General features: G+C 42.9%; 1 protein-coding gene across 7 annotated transcripts in view; it reads left to right on the top strand.

Annotated features, from left to right (window-relative positions):
* The window catches only part of Clip1 (CAP-Gly domain containing linker protein 1), a 106,091-nt gene that overhangs the window by 62,209 nt on the left and 24,804 nt on the right, over window positions 1-19,078 (top strand). For all 7 annotated transcript variants that reach the window (XM_051176652.1, XM_051176651.1, XM_051176649.1 and 4 more), the window contains 6 exons: window positions 385-550; window positions 639-854; window positions 3,001-5,268; window positions 6,383-6,499; window positions 8,433-8,539; window positions 16,217-16,337. In XM_051176652.1, coding sequence (XP_051032609.1) covers window positions 385-550; window positions 639-854; window positions 3,001-5,268; window positions 6,383-6,499; window positions 8,433-8,539; window positions 16,217-16,337 — 2,995 coding nt within the window. The remainder of the gene's footprint in view (window positions 1-384; window positions 551-638; window positions 855-3,000; window positions 5,269-6,382; window positions 6,500-8,432; window positions 8,540-16,216; window positions 16,338-19,078) is intronic.

Here is a 19,078-nt window from a genome sequence, read left to right as displayed (position 1 = left end):
GAAAAATCTAGCTGTCAGGATGGCTCAGTAGATATGGTATTTGGTGCACAAGAATGGGAGTTCAAATCCCCAGAATCGAGGTAACCCCAGGGAATCGAGGTAACCCCAGGGTGCTTACAGTGAAATGGGAGATGGAGACAGGGATCTTCCAGTATGAAGCAGTAAACTAGGAACCCTGCTTCAAACATGATGGAAGGTGAGGACCAGAACCCAATGTTATCTTCTGACCTCCATGTGATGTGCTGTGGTATATGCATGCCTGGGCACACACATGAACATACACACAGTGACCACACAATGCACATATGCCCATTACACGCACACATAGCATATGCACATGTATAATAAGAACCATCTGACAACTTACAATGAAACTTATTCTAGGTCTATGGAAGAACTACAGCTAAAACTTACAAAGGCTAATGAAAATGCAAGTTTTCTGCAGAAAAGTATAGGGGAAGTTACTTTTAAAGCCGAACAGACCCAGCAGGAAGCAGCTAAAAAGCATGAAGAAGAAAAGAAAGAACTGGAGGAAAAATTGTTGGAACTGGTAAGGAGAAGAGACAGAAAGTGCTGGTAGAGTGGGTGGGTCATCACTGTGTGTTTAGACAACTTACCCCTTCCTTTGGGTTCTTCAGGAAAAGAAGATGGAAACAAGCCACAACCAGTTTCAGGACCTGACAGCCATGTATGAAAAAGCCAGTTCTGAGACAAAAACACAGCACGAAGAAATCCTGCAGAACGTACAGAAGATGCTGGTAGACACAGAGGAGAAACTGAAGGCGGCACAAGAGGCGAACAAAGGCCTGATGCGGGACGTGGAAGAACTGAAGATGCAGGCAGACAAAGCCAAAGTATGTTCTGGGCAGAAATAAGTGAAATTGTGTTAAGTCTTAGCTAAGTTGCATGTGGAGTCTGCAAGCGAGCTTAGGGGTATGTGTAGTCTGTTAAACTCCGCATGCATGGCAGAGTGGTAAACTGCGTCTTTTGAAGCTTTCAGTGTTTCATGCCAGCTGTTCTTCCTTGTAGGGGAGGGTAATGGCTACAGGTCTTTCCCCTGAATGTACCATGTAGCCATCACCACCCGCTGTGCTGCTTATCCCCAGGGGTTACAACCTCTTACTGTTGCCTGGACTCTGTCTGCTTGCTTGCAGTAGATTCTCTGTTTGGGAAAGCGTCTTCTGGTCTTGGCTGACCCTGCTCCACCTTGCACTAGGGTACAGAAAGACAAAGGCCTGAAAAGCAGGAGGCAGAGGCCCAGGGAAGCAAGTAGGCATTATAGAAGAGAGCCGCTGGTGAGCAGAGTCATCCAGGAAGACTTAGAACTCCAGAGAGGGCTTTGAATGTCCCCAGGACAGCTCTGTGAACTTGCTGACAAGGAATCTGCATTCAAGTAAACCAAGAAAATACCATATTAGTTGGAAATAGAGCTTGGTATATTGAATCTCAATTTACAATGTCAGGATTGTATCTATACCCCCAATATGTTACTTAGTAAAATTTACCCTTTCTACTACTATATAACTTTTTTACTGCTCAAAAATTATTTTTGTTTTAAATGTTTATTTTTAATGCATTAGAGAAATGCTTATGTATAAGTTTACTAGAAATTATGAAAGAGAACTTGAAACTATTAAAAACTTCTTGTTAGGGCTAGGGATGTGGCTTAGTTTTAGAGTGCCAACCTACCCTGCCCTAGTATCAAATCCCAGGGCCAAAACAGAATAGCAACACAAACCTCATACTACCTTCTGTTAATTAAGAGAATCATGCTGTATAGTACAGGTCAAGTGTATTGGGTGTATTTACCCCCTCTTCTACATGCTGTCAGAGCTTTGCCTGTGCCCTGTTTTCTCAAGAACACCCCAACTTGATACATCAATTAATGGTAAATGTGATTCCCATGATATCTGTGTGGTTCCCTATGTCTCAAAAGCTTTCCATTTTGTAGACTACACCACAGCATTCTAATGGCTTGTGTGAAGCTACACTGACTTTGGCAATTTTATAAAAAAACAAAACAAAACAAAACAAAAAAACCTTTTTGTTAAAATACCAGGATTATTCTTCTTACAAATTTGTCATCTAGATACTTGATTTTAGTGAGTTAAAACTCTGGAGAGTCTGTTAAGACCTAAGTGTATCGCCCCAAGGAAGATTATGTATGCAGTCAGTAAGCTTTTTGCATCACTTCAGGAGGTCACAGAACCAGTAAGCCAGTGGCTCAAACCTCTGCTGTTTATTCCAGAAGCCACTAGCTTGATGAGACTGTGCAAAGCTAAGCTTGTGCAGCAGAAAATTAGCCCGCTAGGAGGTGCATCCTGCATTCTGAGAGCTCACTGGTCACGTGTCTATCAAATACAGGAGCATAACTAACATGTTATCATTTATTTCATCACAGAAGATTCTGAATAGTGCCAATATAGACATCATTAATTTATCTTGTAAATAGTACATTTGAAAACATTTTATTGTAGCCAGCAAAGCCTAGAAATTAATCTGCACGTAAGTAATGTATATATGATCCTGGGACTGATGCTTTTAGCCTGTTGTCTCCCCTTCCTACTAGGGAAGGGCTTAAACACCAATAGAGTTTCCTTTGCTACCTCTCACTTTGATTAAAAATGCCCACCTACTTATAGTTCACTGACTTTTGTTTTTGAAAATTCTTCTATGAATCTTTTCTGAGATAGAAATAATCGGATAGAACAGTAAGAAAGTCTTATCCCTAGTGTGAAAATCAAACAAGTTTTCAGAGGTGATTTCATACATCATTTCAAAGAGAAAAAGCTAATAGGCACTTTGCAGTCAACTTTTTGTAATATCCCTTTATGCAGTGCTTTTCTGGTTTTTATCTCTTTGTTATTCAGGTAGTTTTTATGAAGATTATAATAGAAAATTCTAAACTTTCATGCCTTAGACCACATTAAGTTATTTGGGCTTGCATTTGTCTGCTTGATTTCATTTTGTTCCCATTCTTTCCATCTTTTGTCCCTGTAGTCGCTAACTTATTTGTTAACATCAGCCAAAAAAGAGATTGAAGTAATGTCAGAAGAGCTGAGGGGTCTGAAATCAGAGAAGCAGCTTCTTGTGCAGGAGACGAATGCTTTACAGTTAGAGAAAGGTTCACTTTTATCAAAGCTTGTAGAAGTGGAGACCAAGATAACTTTGCTTCAGGAAGAACAACAGAAACTGTGGGCAGTAAATGAAACCCTCCACTCAGAGAAGGAGAAAGTCTCAGAAGAAAAGCAAGTTGCTGAAAAGCGTTATCAGCAAGAACATCGGGACAAAGAGTCCCTGGCAGCTGAGAGAGAGAAACTGCTTAAGGAAATGAGTGTTGTGCAGGAGGAGCTCCTGAAGATGCACATGGAGAATGATGCCCTGGAAGCCTCCAAGGTGAGCATGCAGGTGCTCATTGAGGAGCTCCGCTTCTGCAAGGATAAGCTGATGGCCATGTCAGAGAAGTCCCGGGCAGAGAAAGAGCACTTGGAGGGGCAGGTCAAGAAGCTCACTGCCGAGAACATGTTCTTGTCCAAAGACAAAGATGAAGTCATTCAGAAACTTCAGAGTGCTTATGAAGAACTTGTCAAGGACCAGAAAGCCTTGGTCCAGGAGATCGATGAACTTACAACTGAGAAGAAGACAGCTGCGGAGAAGCAGATTAGCCTTGATAACACCTGCCTCACCCTAAAGGCAGAGCGGGAGAACCTTCTCCAGAGTAACAGAGACCTGCAGTTTGAGAAAGACACGCTTCGCCAGGGCCAGGAGAAGCTAAGCGCCAGCCTGGAGGCCACTCTGCAGGTCAAACAGTTGCTCAGCACGGAGGCGGAGACCCTGCGCACGCAGCTGGACTGTACCAGCAAAGCACTGAGAAAGGCTGAGCTGGACACGAGACAGCTTCAGACCACCAATGCAAGCCTCACAAAGCTCCTGGAAGAGATTAAGACTTGTCGGGCAATCACAGACTCCGAGTGTATCCAGCTTCTCCACGAGAAGGAGAGCTTGGCAGCCTCTGAGAGGAAGCTCCTGGCAGAGAAAGAGGAACTGTCAAGTGAAAACAGAGCCCTCACTGAAAAGCTCAGCAAGCACTTGGAAGAGGCCACTCAGCTTGAGGTGAGCATGAATGAGAAAATCACGTTCTTGACTTCTGAGAAGGAGATGGCTTGTCAGAAAATCGCTAGGCTTAAAAAGCAGCAGGATAGCCTCTTGAAAGAGAAATCAGCACTAGAGGTGCAGAATGGAGATTTACTTGCTGAGAGGGAAAATTCTATCAAAGCCGTTGGAGATCTTAAAAGAAAGTTTGACCAAGAGGCTGCAAACAGACGAGTAGCTGTGCAGGAGAAGATGAAACTGCTTGGCAACATCGATGCTCTGAAGAAAGAGCTTCAGGAAAGAAAGAAGGAAAACCAAGAGCTGGCCAACAGCAAGTGCGACCTCTCCTTGTTGCTGAAAGAGGCTCAGGATGCCAAAATGAATCTGGAAAAAGAGCACACTAACATGATGCAAGCCAAGGAGAACTTGAACGCTGAGCTGAAAACTTGCTGCTGCGAGAAGAACATCTTGCTGAGGGATGGTTTGAACCTGCAGGAAGAGTGCCAGAAATTAAACGAGGAGATTCGTGAACTTCAGCAGACGTTAATCCTAGAGAAGGAGGCCAGGGCAAAGGAGAACGAGACTTCTTTATATGAAAACAACAAGCTTCATGGGAGAATGGTGCTCCTGGAGGGGGAGATACAGGGGCTGAGGGCATGTACTGAGAAGCTCCAGACTGAAAATTTTACACTTGCTCAAGAAAAGACAAACTCAGAGCAAAAAGTGGTGGAAATCGTTAAGGAAAAGGAGCTCCTGAGTGCAGAAACAGCTCAGCTCGCTGCCAACATTGAGACCCTCAAAAGTGACTTTGCTGCCCTTTCCAAGTCCAAGTTAGAATTGCAAGAACTACACAGCTGCCTCACCAAGATCCTGGATGACCTCCGCCTGAACCACGAGGTGGCGGTGACTGAGAGAGCCGAGGTACTTCAGGACAACAAGAACCTCCTGGCTGAGAAACGAGAAATGATGCTGAGAAATGAAGAGGTCCTGAAGGAGAAGGAGAAGCTGGAAGAAAGCTACTTCATCCTCCAGAAAGAGATTAGCCAACTGGCCCAAACCAACAGCCACATTTCAGCCAACCTACTAGAATCCCAAAGTGAAAACCGTACTTTGAGAAAAGACAAGAGCAAGCTTACCCTTAAAATTAGAGAGCTTGAGACCCTTCATACATTCACGGTAAAGTGAGAGGTTCGAGTATTGAGCACCCAGACTCCTTACTAACTGCATTAAAACTATTGCTTAGGTGATTTGATTTCTCTTCTTTGCAATCTAAGGAAATCCACCTGAGTAAACCAACTCTGTGTGTATTTCTGGCTTTTCATTACAACCAGGAAGTCAGATTTCATTACTGAATGTCTAATTGTAGTAGTCTCCCCTCATTTCAAAAAGATCCAAAAACTGTGAATAAAAAAGATTCATTTCTTTTTTCTTTAAGGGGAAGCTTTGTTAACTGTAAAAGTTAACTTTCTTGGAGATTTCAGAGCAGTATTAGAATGTGCACACACTGAAATACAATCTGCTATTTGACTTTTATTTCATTCATTGTATCTGTGCATTTGGAGGTAGAACATCCCACTGAAATCTCTGTAGAGCATGTAGAATACAAAATTCTCATGAAAATTATTAAACTTACCAAATGAAATTGTAATCAATTGTCTTTTAAAAGTTTTATGATTGTTTTTGATATTTAGTAGCTAAGAATTTGTATTCCTATATATACATCTTTTTTATTCACAGGCAGTTTTATTCATTACTTATTTTCTCTCATAGATTTTTCTCATTCAGTGCTTCTCATGGGACACTTGAGCCTTAAGTTACAGTTGCCCAAATAATTTATATTATATGAAAAATTCTTAGCTTAAATTGAGTGAGCCCCAAATTGAAATAGCCAGAAAAATATTCTACACTTGACAACAATAAATTTAAGAGCCATTCAGTTACCTAGGGTTGTTATTCTTCATTATCACCAAATAGCCTGTCAAATGTGAGTCAGAATGGTGAGCACATGCTTGTCAGTGGATGTAGGTTTAGAAGGAACGAGAACACGGAGATGGTTTCAGAGTTGACTTCATGAAAAATGCTCCGGGAAGGGTCCATTACCTTGCTCTTCACAGTACAGACCCTTCCTGTCTCAGTTCTTTTGCTTTAGGGTTAGTGACTCTCATCCTCTGTGTGCTGCTGAGCCACACAGACTCTGAGAGCTGCCTCTGCAGTGCCTTTTCAGGGCCCCTGATGGTGCCAGGAGAGAGAGTGCCCTTCCTACTTCCTCATCATGTTTCTTTGTGCTCAGGCTTCTCAGACTACAGAAGATGCCATGCAGATCATGGAACAGATGACCAAGGAGAAGACAGAAACACTCGCCTCCTTGGAGGACACCAAGCAGACAAACGCAAAACTACAGACTGAAGTAATCAGAGTTCAATTTCATTTGTTTGTTCAAAGAACAGCCTGCCGACTTCATGGAATGTTTGGTCACTTAACTCTAATGTCTTTTTGAAGTGTGGACTTAAACAGGTTTGATCTATGTTAGAGTTGAATACATCATGCCATGGTAATGTTGAATAAAATATATTACTTCATTATTTACTTAATAGCACTAAACTTCATGAACTCAAGGTGACATTAGATATGGGTGATGCATGCCTATGAACACAGTACTTGGGAGATGACAGTAGAAGGATTAGGAATTCAAGGCTAGTCTGAGCTACATGAGGTCCTATTTAAACAAGCACGAAAAATGAAAAGAAAACTCTAATATTGTGGCATTTTTAGATAACTACTTAGTGATGGCGCTTTCTAAGTTTTCGTATCCTTCCTTTTTATTCTGCACATTTCCCTCAACTTTCTCCTAATTTGGAGCCACCAAATACCATTTCCCCAACCCCCGTATAGGCTTTTTCTTGGCCTAGTTCAGTATTTACATCCTTTTGTGTTTTCTTGAATGAGTCATTTCTAGAGCTGGGACAAATTTGTGAGGTCAGGCTATTTTTGTTCTGTCTACAAGTAGCATTTCCCTTTGGTCTTTCCTTGATACTCTGTTCCCATCTTCCCATCTCTTAAAAATCCTTCTTGAAAAGCTACTACCTGAATAGCCAGTTGCTTCACAAAAGTGGGGTGTGAAGTTCTATATAGCTTCTGGTGTTTTTTAAAGTCACAGGCAGGCAAGGCATTCAGAAAGTTGCTCAAAGGAAGGGACTTCCAGGCAGAATAGGTACATGAAGACCAGGTCCCTCATGCAAAGCTAAAGATCACGACCTTCCAAAATGGATATTTGAGGTAATTAGGATAAATAAGATTACAGGATGCACTTAGATGCAAATTACAATTAGAAGCCCAAAATGGAAGGTTTTCCTAGAGGATGGGGTCAGGAAGAATTGTGTCCTTCCTCATGGTGTCTGTTATCGCCAGACCACAAGGTGAACAGACTGTTTCTTGGTCCCATTACAATGCTCTATTTTCTTCATTCGTGAAGAGCGTTAAAAGGAAGGTGGTGATGTTAAAGTTGGCATGGTACTTTCAGTTTCTGGGTTTCTGGTTGATGGCATGTGACATCTGGCTATAAATGATAAGGACATAAAGCCCCAATTGCTAGCCTGGCCCCAAGTCACACCTTGTGTGGTGGATGAGTAGAACAAGCTCTGTCCTTGGTAGATGCTCCAGCCACCTGCCAGAGCTTCTGATCTGTCACCTCCTGCTCATGCAATGCTGGGCCTGTCCACTAGAGGGCGGGCAGTGGTGGGATGGTGTGTGTGAGAGCCCTGCAGTCGCACTGCATGGCTTCTTCCTCCTCATAGAAACTGCAGATGGGCAGCAATTTCCCCCAGTTGACAAAAGGCTGATTCAAAGAAATAAATTTGTAATGAGAGCTGACACTGATTGGAAGTATCTCCTACATTACTAGTCAGTGAGGGGAGGAAAGGAGTTTTTGTTTGATTATAAAAAGATTGATCCTTGATAATGTCAGTGTTTGACAATCTATTTCTTGCTTTTTAAAAATAGATTGTTTGCATGGCAGGCTCAGTTCTTACTGAGGATTATACAAAAAACTGACAACCAACCAACCAAAAGCATACAAGACTAAAGAAAGCTTCTGTTTTGATGTACACTAGTGAGTTAGTTTACCATTTTGGCCAGGTGTACAGGAAATGAAGGACTGAACGAGGAGGAGATATGCAATGTATAATCAACTTGTCATTTGTAATCTCTTCTCCAGATGACTCTCCCTGACGCTTATTACAAATGACTAATTTCATCTATTTTTAAATACATGTTTTTGTGAATAATTTACCTAGCCATGTCACCGAAAATGAAATGATTTCATAATTTTTTTTCTCTTTAAGCTGGACACGCTTAAAGAAAACAACTTGAAAAATGTAGAAGAGCTGAACAAATCAAAAGAACTTCTAAATGTCGAGAATCAGAAAATGGAAGAATTCAAGAAAGAAATGTAAGTTTATCTCCTTTGAGGGGAATTATTTTAAGGCTCCCCCTTCCCCCTTTTTTTGAAACAGGGTTTCTCTGTGTAGCTTTGGACCCTGTCCTGGAACTTGCCCTGTAGGCCATGCTGGCCTCGAACTCTAAGAGATCTATCCATCTGCCTCTGCCTCCCCAGTGCTGGGATTAAAGGCATGGGCCACCACTGCCAGAAGACAATACTGTTTTTAAAGTACTGGACAGGTTTGTAAATTAGTTGTCTATCTGTTTCCCAAAATGCATTCCCCACAGGCAGGTTTGTTACCCACCATTAGAAGCACAGCTAAGCTGAAGATAAGAGAGCTGGGCTAGCTGCTGAAGTGAGAAACATGGAGTTTGAATGTGACTTTGTAAAAATACAGATACATGGACAGCCATGTATCACAGTTAAATTTGTATGTTACATCATAGCTGGTCATAACATGTGGAACGATGAGATCTTTTTATTAATAAATCTTTCAAAGTTGGGTGTGATGGTGCACACCTTTAATCCCAGTTCTTGGGAGGCTGAGGCAGGTGAGTCTCTGTGAATTCAAGCCAGCTTGGTCTACACAGTGAGTTCCAGGACAGTCAGGGCTACACAGAGAAACCCTGTCTCAAAAATAACTAAAGTAAAAATAAATCCTTCAAAACTTTGTTCGTTTGTTTGTTTGTTTTGATTTTCGAGACAGAGTTTCTCTGTTTAATAGTCCTGGCTGTCCTGGAACTCGATTTGTAGACTAGACTGACCTTGAATTCACTGAGCTCCTCCTGCTTCTGCATCCCAAACACACCACTGTTGCCTGGCTCAAAACTTTGTTTTAATAGAAAAGAAGTCAGACATGGTGATATATGCCTATCCAAGTACTTGAGAATCTGAGAATCTGTAACTGTTGTGAATTAGAGGTTAGCCTGGCCTTCATGGTAAATTGCAGGCCAGCCTGGGCAATGAACAAAACCCAACATATAATTTTTAATGTCTTGGGTCAATACCTTGATTTTAAAAGCAATCAAGTCTTCTGACAGACAGTAATTTGGAAAACATTCTCTTGGGATTTTCCCATCAACCTACTGCCTAGCTTCAAGTTGCCTGTTTCCTTTGGTGACACCACTTAAGCCCTTGGCCTTTCAAGCTTGGTTGTTTACATTTGCCAGAGATTGGTGTTCATGACACTGTATGTGATTGTCAGTGTATGGATTTCACTTGGTCTTTCAGTTGATAACTGCACCATATCCACTGTGAACCTGGAGATCCAGAGCCAGTTAAGCTGGTGAGTCCATGTGTCCTTCACTCCATAAACAATTAGGCTAAGCAGGATGTGAAGAAGGGTTGTGTGGTTCCCCTTCAGGGCTATCATTCATAATTCAAATAAGTAGATGATATTCAAGCAAAATTAAAGGTATCAGTTCCAAGCTTCTGTTACTGAACCATCAACCTCAGTATGTTTGTTTGTCAGTCTTGGATTAAACACTAGGTGTGGGAGCTTACACCTGTAATTCCCACACTTAGGGTTCTCAAGCAGGAGGATTGCAACAAGTTTGAAGGCAGCCTCAACTACTCAACAAGTTGCAGGTTGACTCAAGATATGGAGATTGTCTCTAAAAAAGCCTAAAGACCATCACCAAAGACAAAACGTGGATGAAATTAGTATATGCATTGCCTCTGCCAAACCAGAATAGGCTAGTGAGATGGTTCAGTAGGTAAAGGTGGAGGCGGATCTCTGTGGATGTGAGCCCAGCCTGGCCTACGTAGTGAGTTTCAAGCTAGCCAGAGCTAGACAAAACCCTATCTCAAAAGTTATAAATGTAAATTCTCCCAGGAATGGTTTGATCTGAGCTATTCAGGTAAGATACCCAGCAGATGTCTCTAGCAGTTGCCAGCAATCCTATCTTCCAGGCTTACAGATGTATAGCTGTGATTATAGTCAATAGGAGAGTCATATTTCTTTAGCCTGTCAGGAACAAACAACATGAATGGGAAACTGATCACTGAAACAAAAAAAAAAAAAAAAAAAAAATCCATTTGTTGAAAATAACAATTTAGGGCCAGGTATGGTGACTCACACCTTTAATTCAATTCTAACATTTGGGAAGCAGAGGCAGACAGCCTGTTTAACAGTAAGTTCCAGGACGGCCAGGGCTACATAGTGAGACCCTGTCTCAGAAAAGAAAAGAAAGAAATATAACAACACATTAGGGGCTGGACGATAGCTCCATTTATCAAGTGCTTCCTGAACATAAGCGATGACCTGAGTTGAAATCCCAAATACCTGCATAAAAAGCTGATTGTGGTGGTGCATATCTGTATCTCAGTGTTGTTTTTGTCTAAGTTGTTCTGTTTACCAATGAAGTCTTGCAAGTCAGAAGTAGGGGAGAAAACCTGCTATGTCAGAGAAGCCAAGACACAACCAGCTGACCTTCCTTTGCAGCTGGAGCCCCAGCACGAGGGTCTCCACACCATCCCCAACCAAAAAGGACCACAAATCTTTTAAGTCCCTCCCCACCCCTTCCTGTGCATCCCTGTGCCCTCTATGACTAATGCTTGTCAACCACCTCCTGGCTCTGCCCCTGACCCAAGGTTAATTGTATTAACACAGTTAGATCAAATATTCCACAACACTCCAGTGCTGGTGGCAGAGATAGGAGGGTTCCTGGAGTTTGCTGAATACCTAGTATAGCTGAAATGGTCAGCTCCAGGTTCAGGGAGTGTCTGAGTTAGGGTTTTATTGCTATGAAGAGACACAGCAACTCTTATAAAGGAACAAATTCCTTTTTTTATTTTTTGTTTTCGTTTTTTTTTTGAGACAGGGTGTCTCTGTACGCTTTGGAGCCTGTCCTAGAACTCACTCTGTAGACCAGGCTGGTCTCAAACTCACAGAGCTCTGCCTGCCTCTGCCTCCCGAGTGCTGGGACTAAAGGCGTGCTCTACTAACACCTGGCCTTAAGGAAAACATTTCATTGGGGCTGGCTTACAGTTCAGAGGCTTAGTCTATTATCATCATGATGGGAAGCATGGTGGCATTCTGGCAAACATGGTGCTGGAGAGGTAGCTGAGACTAATACATTTGGATCAGCAGGCAGAAGGAAAAGAATGCCACATTGGGCCTAGCTTAAGCATCTGGAACCTTAAAGACCACCTCCAGTGACACTGTCTATGGGCCTGTGGGGGCCGTTTTTATTCAAACCACAGCAGGGAGAGACCCTGTCTCAGAACAAAGTGGGGGGTGACTGAAGAAGAAACAGGATGTCTACCCCTATCCTCCACCCACATGTCATACACACTCACATGCACACTTGCATACACATTCACATACAAATAAGAACACATATACCATACACAAAGAAACTAACATTTTAGTTACATTCAGAGAGGGTAGATTCAAGTATAGATTTTTTCCCCCTGTGACACAAGTAGTTCTGCTGCCTGGAGTGTGGGACGCTGAGGTGGTCCTGGTCTCCCATTGCTATAGTCCTACTCTTGAGAGCTCTCTGGGCATCATTAGGTACTGGAGGGGCAGAGCCACAGTGGCTCTAACCGAGAGAGCTGTGTTAGACAGCATCTTCATTTCACACTGGCTGTTGCATAGGACTGCAGTTCAGTGAGTCTGCCCACTCAATGCCTCATGGTGGCCAATCACCCTTCCCATTGGTGTAGAGTCAGTATCATACAGAGACAAGCGGTGGCTCAGTGCAGTTGTAGAGTGTGTGCTTAGCATGTGTGAGGTGTTGAGTCTTGAGGCAAGGGTTGGGGGTGGGAGTGGAAGGTTGTACTTATGGCTGGGTGTGGTGCTGCATGCCTGTAATCCCTGAAATCAGGAGACAGAAGTCGGAGGATCACTCTAAGTTTCAGGTCAGCTAGTGCTATCTAGTGAGAACCTATCTCACCCCTACACCCAATGTGTCTGTGTGCCCTGCTTCGTGCCTGTGGAGGAGTGGGAGTAAAAGACAGGGAGAAGCCAGTTGCTGTCATAGTAATGGACGCCTCTCTTTCTTCTGATCCTGCACTAAGGGAAGTTGCTGAGATGAAAGAGAAACAGCCCCTGTGCCTGGGCTGCTTTCCATTCTCTCTGGCCTGAACGAAGTCCCTCTTCCTGTCCTTGACCAGGCACCCCATGGCTAGATCTTAACTTTGCATAGAAACTAGTGGAAGGAGGCCTATGGAGCTGGTGAAAAGCCCTAGCCAGTGACTCTGCCCTTGTCCTGGCCACACTTGAAGGCAAGGACATCTGCTTTTAAGGGACTGAGAGGGGAGCCAGGCTTCTTGGGTTGCATTACATTCCTTAGTTGCTTTCTTCGGCACCTGAAGCTAGAGAATGAGCGGGTGTGTGCTTGTGTGCGATCGAGCTAGCAAGTGTGCCTGCTTGAGTGTGGCTTGACAAGCCCACAGTGGTGACCATGTCCTTCAAAGCTGTAGTGTTTGTCCTCACCCAATGGAGTTGTGCTGCCTAGAAGACCTGGTGCCAGAGGAACTGCAGGGTTCTGATGAGCTCCCTCCCACGGCGGCTGCCACTGCTCTTAACTGGAAACCTGCACTTAGTTTCAGCGGGAGAGCAACAATGAAGTGGCTTCCCATTGCTGCATGACTTTCTATCTCAGAAGTGACAAAACAGTTTGATTTTTTATCCCTGTATAGCTGGTTTAGTAAGATATTTAGACTTTATTTAACTCAATCTGTCTTGAAAATCCAAAGCAAATAAATAAATAATGTGTGAGTAAAATGTAAGTCAATATCAACAGTGTTGACTTTGTCTCATTTTAAAGCTAGCAAATATTTTCTGTCTTGTCCTTTAAAAAGAAAGGTAGCTTTAAAATTGGTTAGAGTGGCTGGGAGATGCTTAGTTGGTAAAATGGTTGCTACGCATGCTCAGATGCTGACTCTGGACGCCTAGTACCTGTGTAAAAGCTGGAATTTTGCCTGGTGCACACCTTCAGGGGGTGCTGGGGAGGCAGCAGTGGGAAGATCCTTGGGGCTCACTGGTGCCATTTAGTTGACCCTTGAGCTCCAGGCTCAGTGAGAGACCCCATTTCATAAAGTAAGATGGAAAGGGCTTGAAGGACTCAGTGTGGACCACTGGCCTCACACACATGTATTGACACACTTGCATGTACACACACACACACATTCAAATATTTTGTCTCTTGTGGTATTCGAGAAGGGACCCAGCTCTGTGGGGCTGATTCTCTTCTACCTTCACGTTGGTTCTGGGGATTGAACTCTGAGTCACCAGGCTTCTGCAGCAAGTGCTTTACCTGCTGGGCCCCCAGGCTTCTGCAGCAAGTGCTTTACCTGCTGGGCCCCATTGGCCATTGTTTAAATAACTTTGGTTTCTTGTTGGAGTCTTCTTACTGCAGGGTTTTCTTGGTTGGTTGGCTGGTTGGTTGGTTTTTAGGCGGTGGTACAAAGCCACTGCTGTACCACTGAGCCGTACCACTGAGCCACACCACCAGCCCACAGAATGCTCGTTTGTTTTATGTTTGCTCTTTTGAGGCAAACTCTTTCTTTCTAGCCCTGGCTGACCTAGAGCTTGCTATGTAGATCAGGCTGGTCTCAGGCATGCCACGATCACCCTTCCACAGCCTCCTGAGTGTTGTGAGTAAAAGCGTGCCCCACTACACCCGACCTCACTGTATGTTCTTTAAAACAGCATTTTCAAACGCTTTGTAAAACCAAACTTTGTGTCTGTGTGATGAGGGAAGAACCTTTGAGGAGGCAGGGTGGAGCGCAGACATCGCCACTGATGGACCAGGTTTAGTGGTGCACATGGTAATCCCAGCACACTGGTGGCCAAGGCAGGAGGCTTTTCAGTTCAGGGCTGGCTTTTGAAACATGGCAAGACCGTGCTCCAAGAAACAGAAAAGTTCTTTTCATTTCCCTTTTTGAGATAGGGTTTCTCTGTGTAACAGTCCTGGCTGTCCTAGAACTCACTCTATAGACCAGATTGGCCTCAAACTAACAGAGATCCGCCTGACTTTGCCTCCTGAGCGCTGGGATTGAAGGTGTGCACTTCCACCACCCAGCTAATAAAACAGTTCCTATGAAATCAGTGACAATCTGAGAAATAAAGTAGTTTATGATGTTTCCATCATAACTAAAATCTTCTGATTTGTCAAACATTAATGGACTTTAGCCAGTTAATGAACTTAAGCTATGGTGTGTGTGTGTGTGTGTGTGTGTGTGTGTCTTAGTTTGCTTTCCTGTTGCTGTGATAAATACTACAATCAGCTGGGGAAGAAAGGGTTTACTTGGCTTACAGGTTATAGTCTATCATGGAGGGAGCCAGAGTAGGAACCCAAGGCAGGGACCAAAGGGAGAGTGGTGAGGAGCACTGCTCACTGGCTACTGTCAGGCTCATGCTCTGCCCCCTTCCTTGTACAGCAGGGATGGTGCTGCCCATGGTGGGCTGCCCCCCATCAGTTCCTCCATTGGGCTCCCCTCTCCCCAGGCATGTCTAGGTTTGTGTCAAGTTGATAAAAACTGATAATACCTATGTATGCGAATGGGTAGATGGGCTGATAGATTCACAATTAAAATAATTTTTCTGTACTTATTAAATACATTCTTTGTAAAAATTTTAATTTAGTGTGCTAAGAGAATTTTTATATAGATTTATTCCCCTAAATCTTCATGAGGTCATCATAGAGTACATGTTATATAGGTAGGTGAATTAAAAATTGAGAAAATTGAAGATGCCAGGCACTGCCACCCATTAGACAATTGAAGTTAAAAATAGATACGTTCATGCATCAGCAGATGGATTCATATCCAGATGACTAGATTCAGAATCCAGTCACGTATGACAGCTTGCTAAGAAGAGTTTACCCAGCATAGACCTACTTAAAACTGAAAATTGCTTCAAAACCTTCTATGGCATAAAACTAGGATCTAGCGATTAAGTAAAAACATTTTTGAATAGCCATATGTAAAGGATAATAATTCAGAATGTTTGTTTAGGTTAATTTTAATAATTAAAAATGCCTAATAATGTCTACCTTATTGTTTGTATTGGCATTCATTATATGAGTTAGTTGGCAGGCTATGTTATGTTTTTGTTTGCTTTTTTTTTTTTAATTAACAATTAGCACTGAGGAAAGGCTACCATCAAATAACTGCTATTTACTTAGGAAAAAAATTCCTTTTGGCATTTCATTTCCCATTGTCCTAAAAATATACTCAGATTCACAACTGCACCTGACACTGGTGGACACTGGTAAATGGGTCTACTGGATTTTTATTTCAGCAAGAGAAAAATAGATTAAAAGAGCCGTGCTTCTGGAACAAAGTGCTTTGGCAGTCCATTAAATCACTGTCACTGTAGTGGGTTCTAGTATAATTATCTAACAGAAATTTTCTAAAGATGAAGGCTGTACTGACCATATCATTTGTCATTTATTTTACAGCAAAATTTGCTTTTGTGTGGGATGTGGGTGGTAATAGGTTAGAAATAGTGTTTGTTAGGTATTTTTAAATGTCATAATTGTGAGCAGCCAGTCTCTTTTTGAGAGATTAAAAAGTGACCTCTCTTTCATGTAGCTAATGTGGTCTCTTGTTATTATAGATCTTATTGGGCACGTGACCCAGATCTATTTTCCTCAGTGCTGTGAAGCTGTTGTCTCCCACAGTTTCCTTGCTTGTCTTGTTTCTATGGTAACCCTGCACTCACTGTCCTTGCAGAGAAACCCTAAAGCAGGCAGCAGCTCAGAAGTCCCAGCAGCTTTCAGCACTGCAAGAAGAGAACGTCAAACTTGCCCAGGAGCTGGGGAAAACGCGGGACGAAGTCACAAGTCATCAAAAGGTCAGTGGACCTTCAGTGGGGGGACGTGTTAGATCTGGGAATGCTGGCATTTGCTGTTCTTGCAGTGTTCCTAGAGGTTACTCAGATTTGCTCCGTGTTTCAAACGGGATGGCTGTGCTGCTTGTCTTCTTGCTTTCAGGGAGGCACACTGCTATAGGACTTAGGGCGGCAGAGAATTGACAGTCCCACTAACATTACACACACTGGCAGCACAGCACCAGACCTTATAGGCAACGGTCCTTATTAGTCTTTTAACAGTGCAAAGAACCAAGCATTATCTTCTCTCTACCACAACTTTGATTCTACAATTATTTTTCTCCTAAGAATTTTTTCCTTTTCACTGAAGTTGGTCTTAAGGCTATGGGTTCTAAGAATATGGTTTTGATGCAAAGGTTACCGGTTGATTTTGGTAGTGCTTTCCCAACAGACTTGTGAGTGTGTGTTGATTTGTGGAATGTGGAATGTGGGTTCTAGCATCACAGCCTGCTCCATGAGATCTGTGTCGCAGAGGTTTCTGACAGAAGTTACTTAAACACGGGAACAGAACTGATTGTGAACGATACTGTATTCTGCTTTAAATTCTTCCCTAACATCCAACCCCAGAGTGGCTTCTGGACTTTTTAACCATTCATGCTTGCTCGGCACTGTAAAGGGAAAGATCTGTGATCTGCTGCAAGCATTGGCTCTGACTAGGTAGAGTAGTTTGGACTCATTTCACTTCGTCTTCGCCGAGACGGTTCAGTGTGTGGGGAAAACACTTCATTTTTTTTCTTTTCTTTTTGTGTTTTCAGGGCAGATTATCACTGGTTGGCTTAGAACTCACTATGCAATACAGGTTGGCTTCAGACTCAGAGCAAGCCTCCTGCTTCTACCTCCCAAGTATTGGGAGAGTCATCACGTCCATGGTTTACTTCAGACTTTTTATTATAGCTGTCCCCACTTTCATCATGAAGGAAATGCTGCAGTCTCCCAGCTCCGAGTGTGCAGCCAGGTGCTCAGGTTGTTGACAGTAGCAGGCTCACTGCATGACAGGTACACAAAGATGACAGTGGCGATCTGTCCCCTCTGTGGTTCTGTGTGGCAGAAGATGGAAGCATAGAGAAGACAGTAATTGGTTGAGCATCCTCTGGCAGACAGTGTCACAATGTTTGTCATCTTGTTTTGGCTCAGAACAGAATCAAAGTGAGTTGACTTAAGCAGGGTCACTGTACTCTTTGATCAGCTTGTGAGAAACTGGAGCTCATGAAAAGTAGAAGCCCCTTTGACCTGAAGAATTTTGTTTTCTGTTGTTGCTGGAACATCTACATCATACCAAGGCATCACTGACACTGGGAGAGAAGGATTTGGTTAAGTGCCCAGTCTGTCTCATTGGCTTTTCCCTCTGTCCCTCCCTCCCTCCTTCCCTTCTTCCTTTTTTGGTTTTTTGAGACAGGGTTTCTCTGTGGCTTTGGAGGCTGTCCTGGAACTAATTAGCTCTTGTAGACCAGGCTGGTCTCAAACTCACAGAGATCCGCCTGCCTCTGCCTCTCGAGTGCTGGTATTAAAGGTGTGTGCCACCACCGTCTGGCTCACTCTTTCCTTCCTTCCTTCCTTCTTTCTTTCTTCTTTTTGATTTTTACCCATTTCTTTGAATATCTCTGGTAGAGACAGTAGGCTCTATCTATAGATTGAGCAGGGAGGTTGCCCTGTCCTCTCATACTGTGATCTGAATTGGACTAATTATATTCCTTGTGTCTTACTCAGCTGGAAGGTGCTGAGGAGACCTCCTGACTCTTGGTCAAGTTCTCAAAGCTCTTCTTATCTTAGCAGCTCATTATTTAGCTTTCTGCTGAAAAGATTTTATGCTTAATGATTGAAAAGTCATTTTGCTGAGTTTTAGCAAATACCAGCTACAGCCATAAAAGAAGTTTCCTTTTAAAGTGGAAGCTGGAAATGGTGGATGAGCCTGTCATCATAGCACTTGGGAAATACAAGCATGGGAGTCAGGAGTTCATGGCGGACCTTGGCCACATTGTGAGTTTGAGACTATCCATGCTACAATGGCCAGTTCAAGGCTAATTTGGGCTATATGAGAGACCTTGCCTTTAAAACAACAAACATTTTGGTTATTATGTCACTTTTAGATTGTTGTTAAACAAAAATATGAGAGTGTTGGTAATGGACACTTTCTGTGTGTTTTTTTTTTTTTTAAACTGGGGATCAAATGTAGGGCCTCATTCATGTAATACAAGCAGTGTACCAACTGAGCTATATCCCCATACCTGATTACAGAGATTATTAAAAGAGATACTAGCCAGTAGTGGTGCATGCCTTAATCCCAGTCCTTGGGAGGCAGAGGCAGGCGAATCTCTGAGTTTGAAGCTAGCCTGGTCTACAGAGTGAGTTCTAGAATAGCCAGGGCTACACAGAGAAACCCTGACTTAAAAAGCCAAAAATAAATAAGATAAAAAATAAAGTGATAATAACCAATAAAGATTATAGATCATTCTTGTCTTGATATGTACACTCCAAAAGAATGAAGAAAACCACCTACTTAAAGTAACCTAGCTCGGTGTGGTAGCTCATACCTGTAACCCTAGTAATCCTGGTATTTGGTAGGCTGAAGCAGGAGGTTTGCAAGTTTGAGGCCAGCCCAGGCTGCCTGGTTCCAGGTCAGTCTGAACTACACAGCAAGACTCTCTCAACAATCTGTTCATCCACACATGCATGCATGCATAATGCATCTATTTATTCATTCATGT

This window comes from Phodopus roborovskii, unplaced genomic scaffold (genome assembly GCF_943737965.1).
Source record: "Phodopus roborovskii unplaced genomic scaffold, PHOROB, whole genome shotgun sequence".
NCBI lineage: Eukaryota > Metazoa > Chordata > Mammalia > Rodentia > Cricetidae > Phodopus > Phodopus roborovskii.
This window is presented reverse-complemented; position numbering and strand designations above follow the sequence as displayed.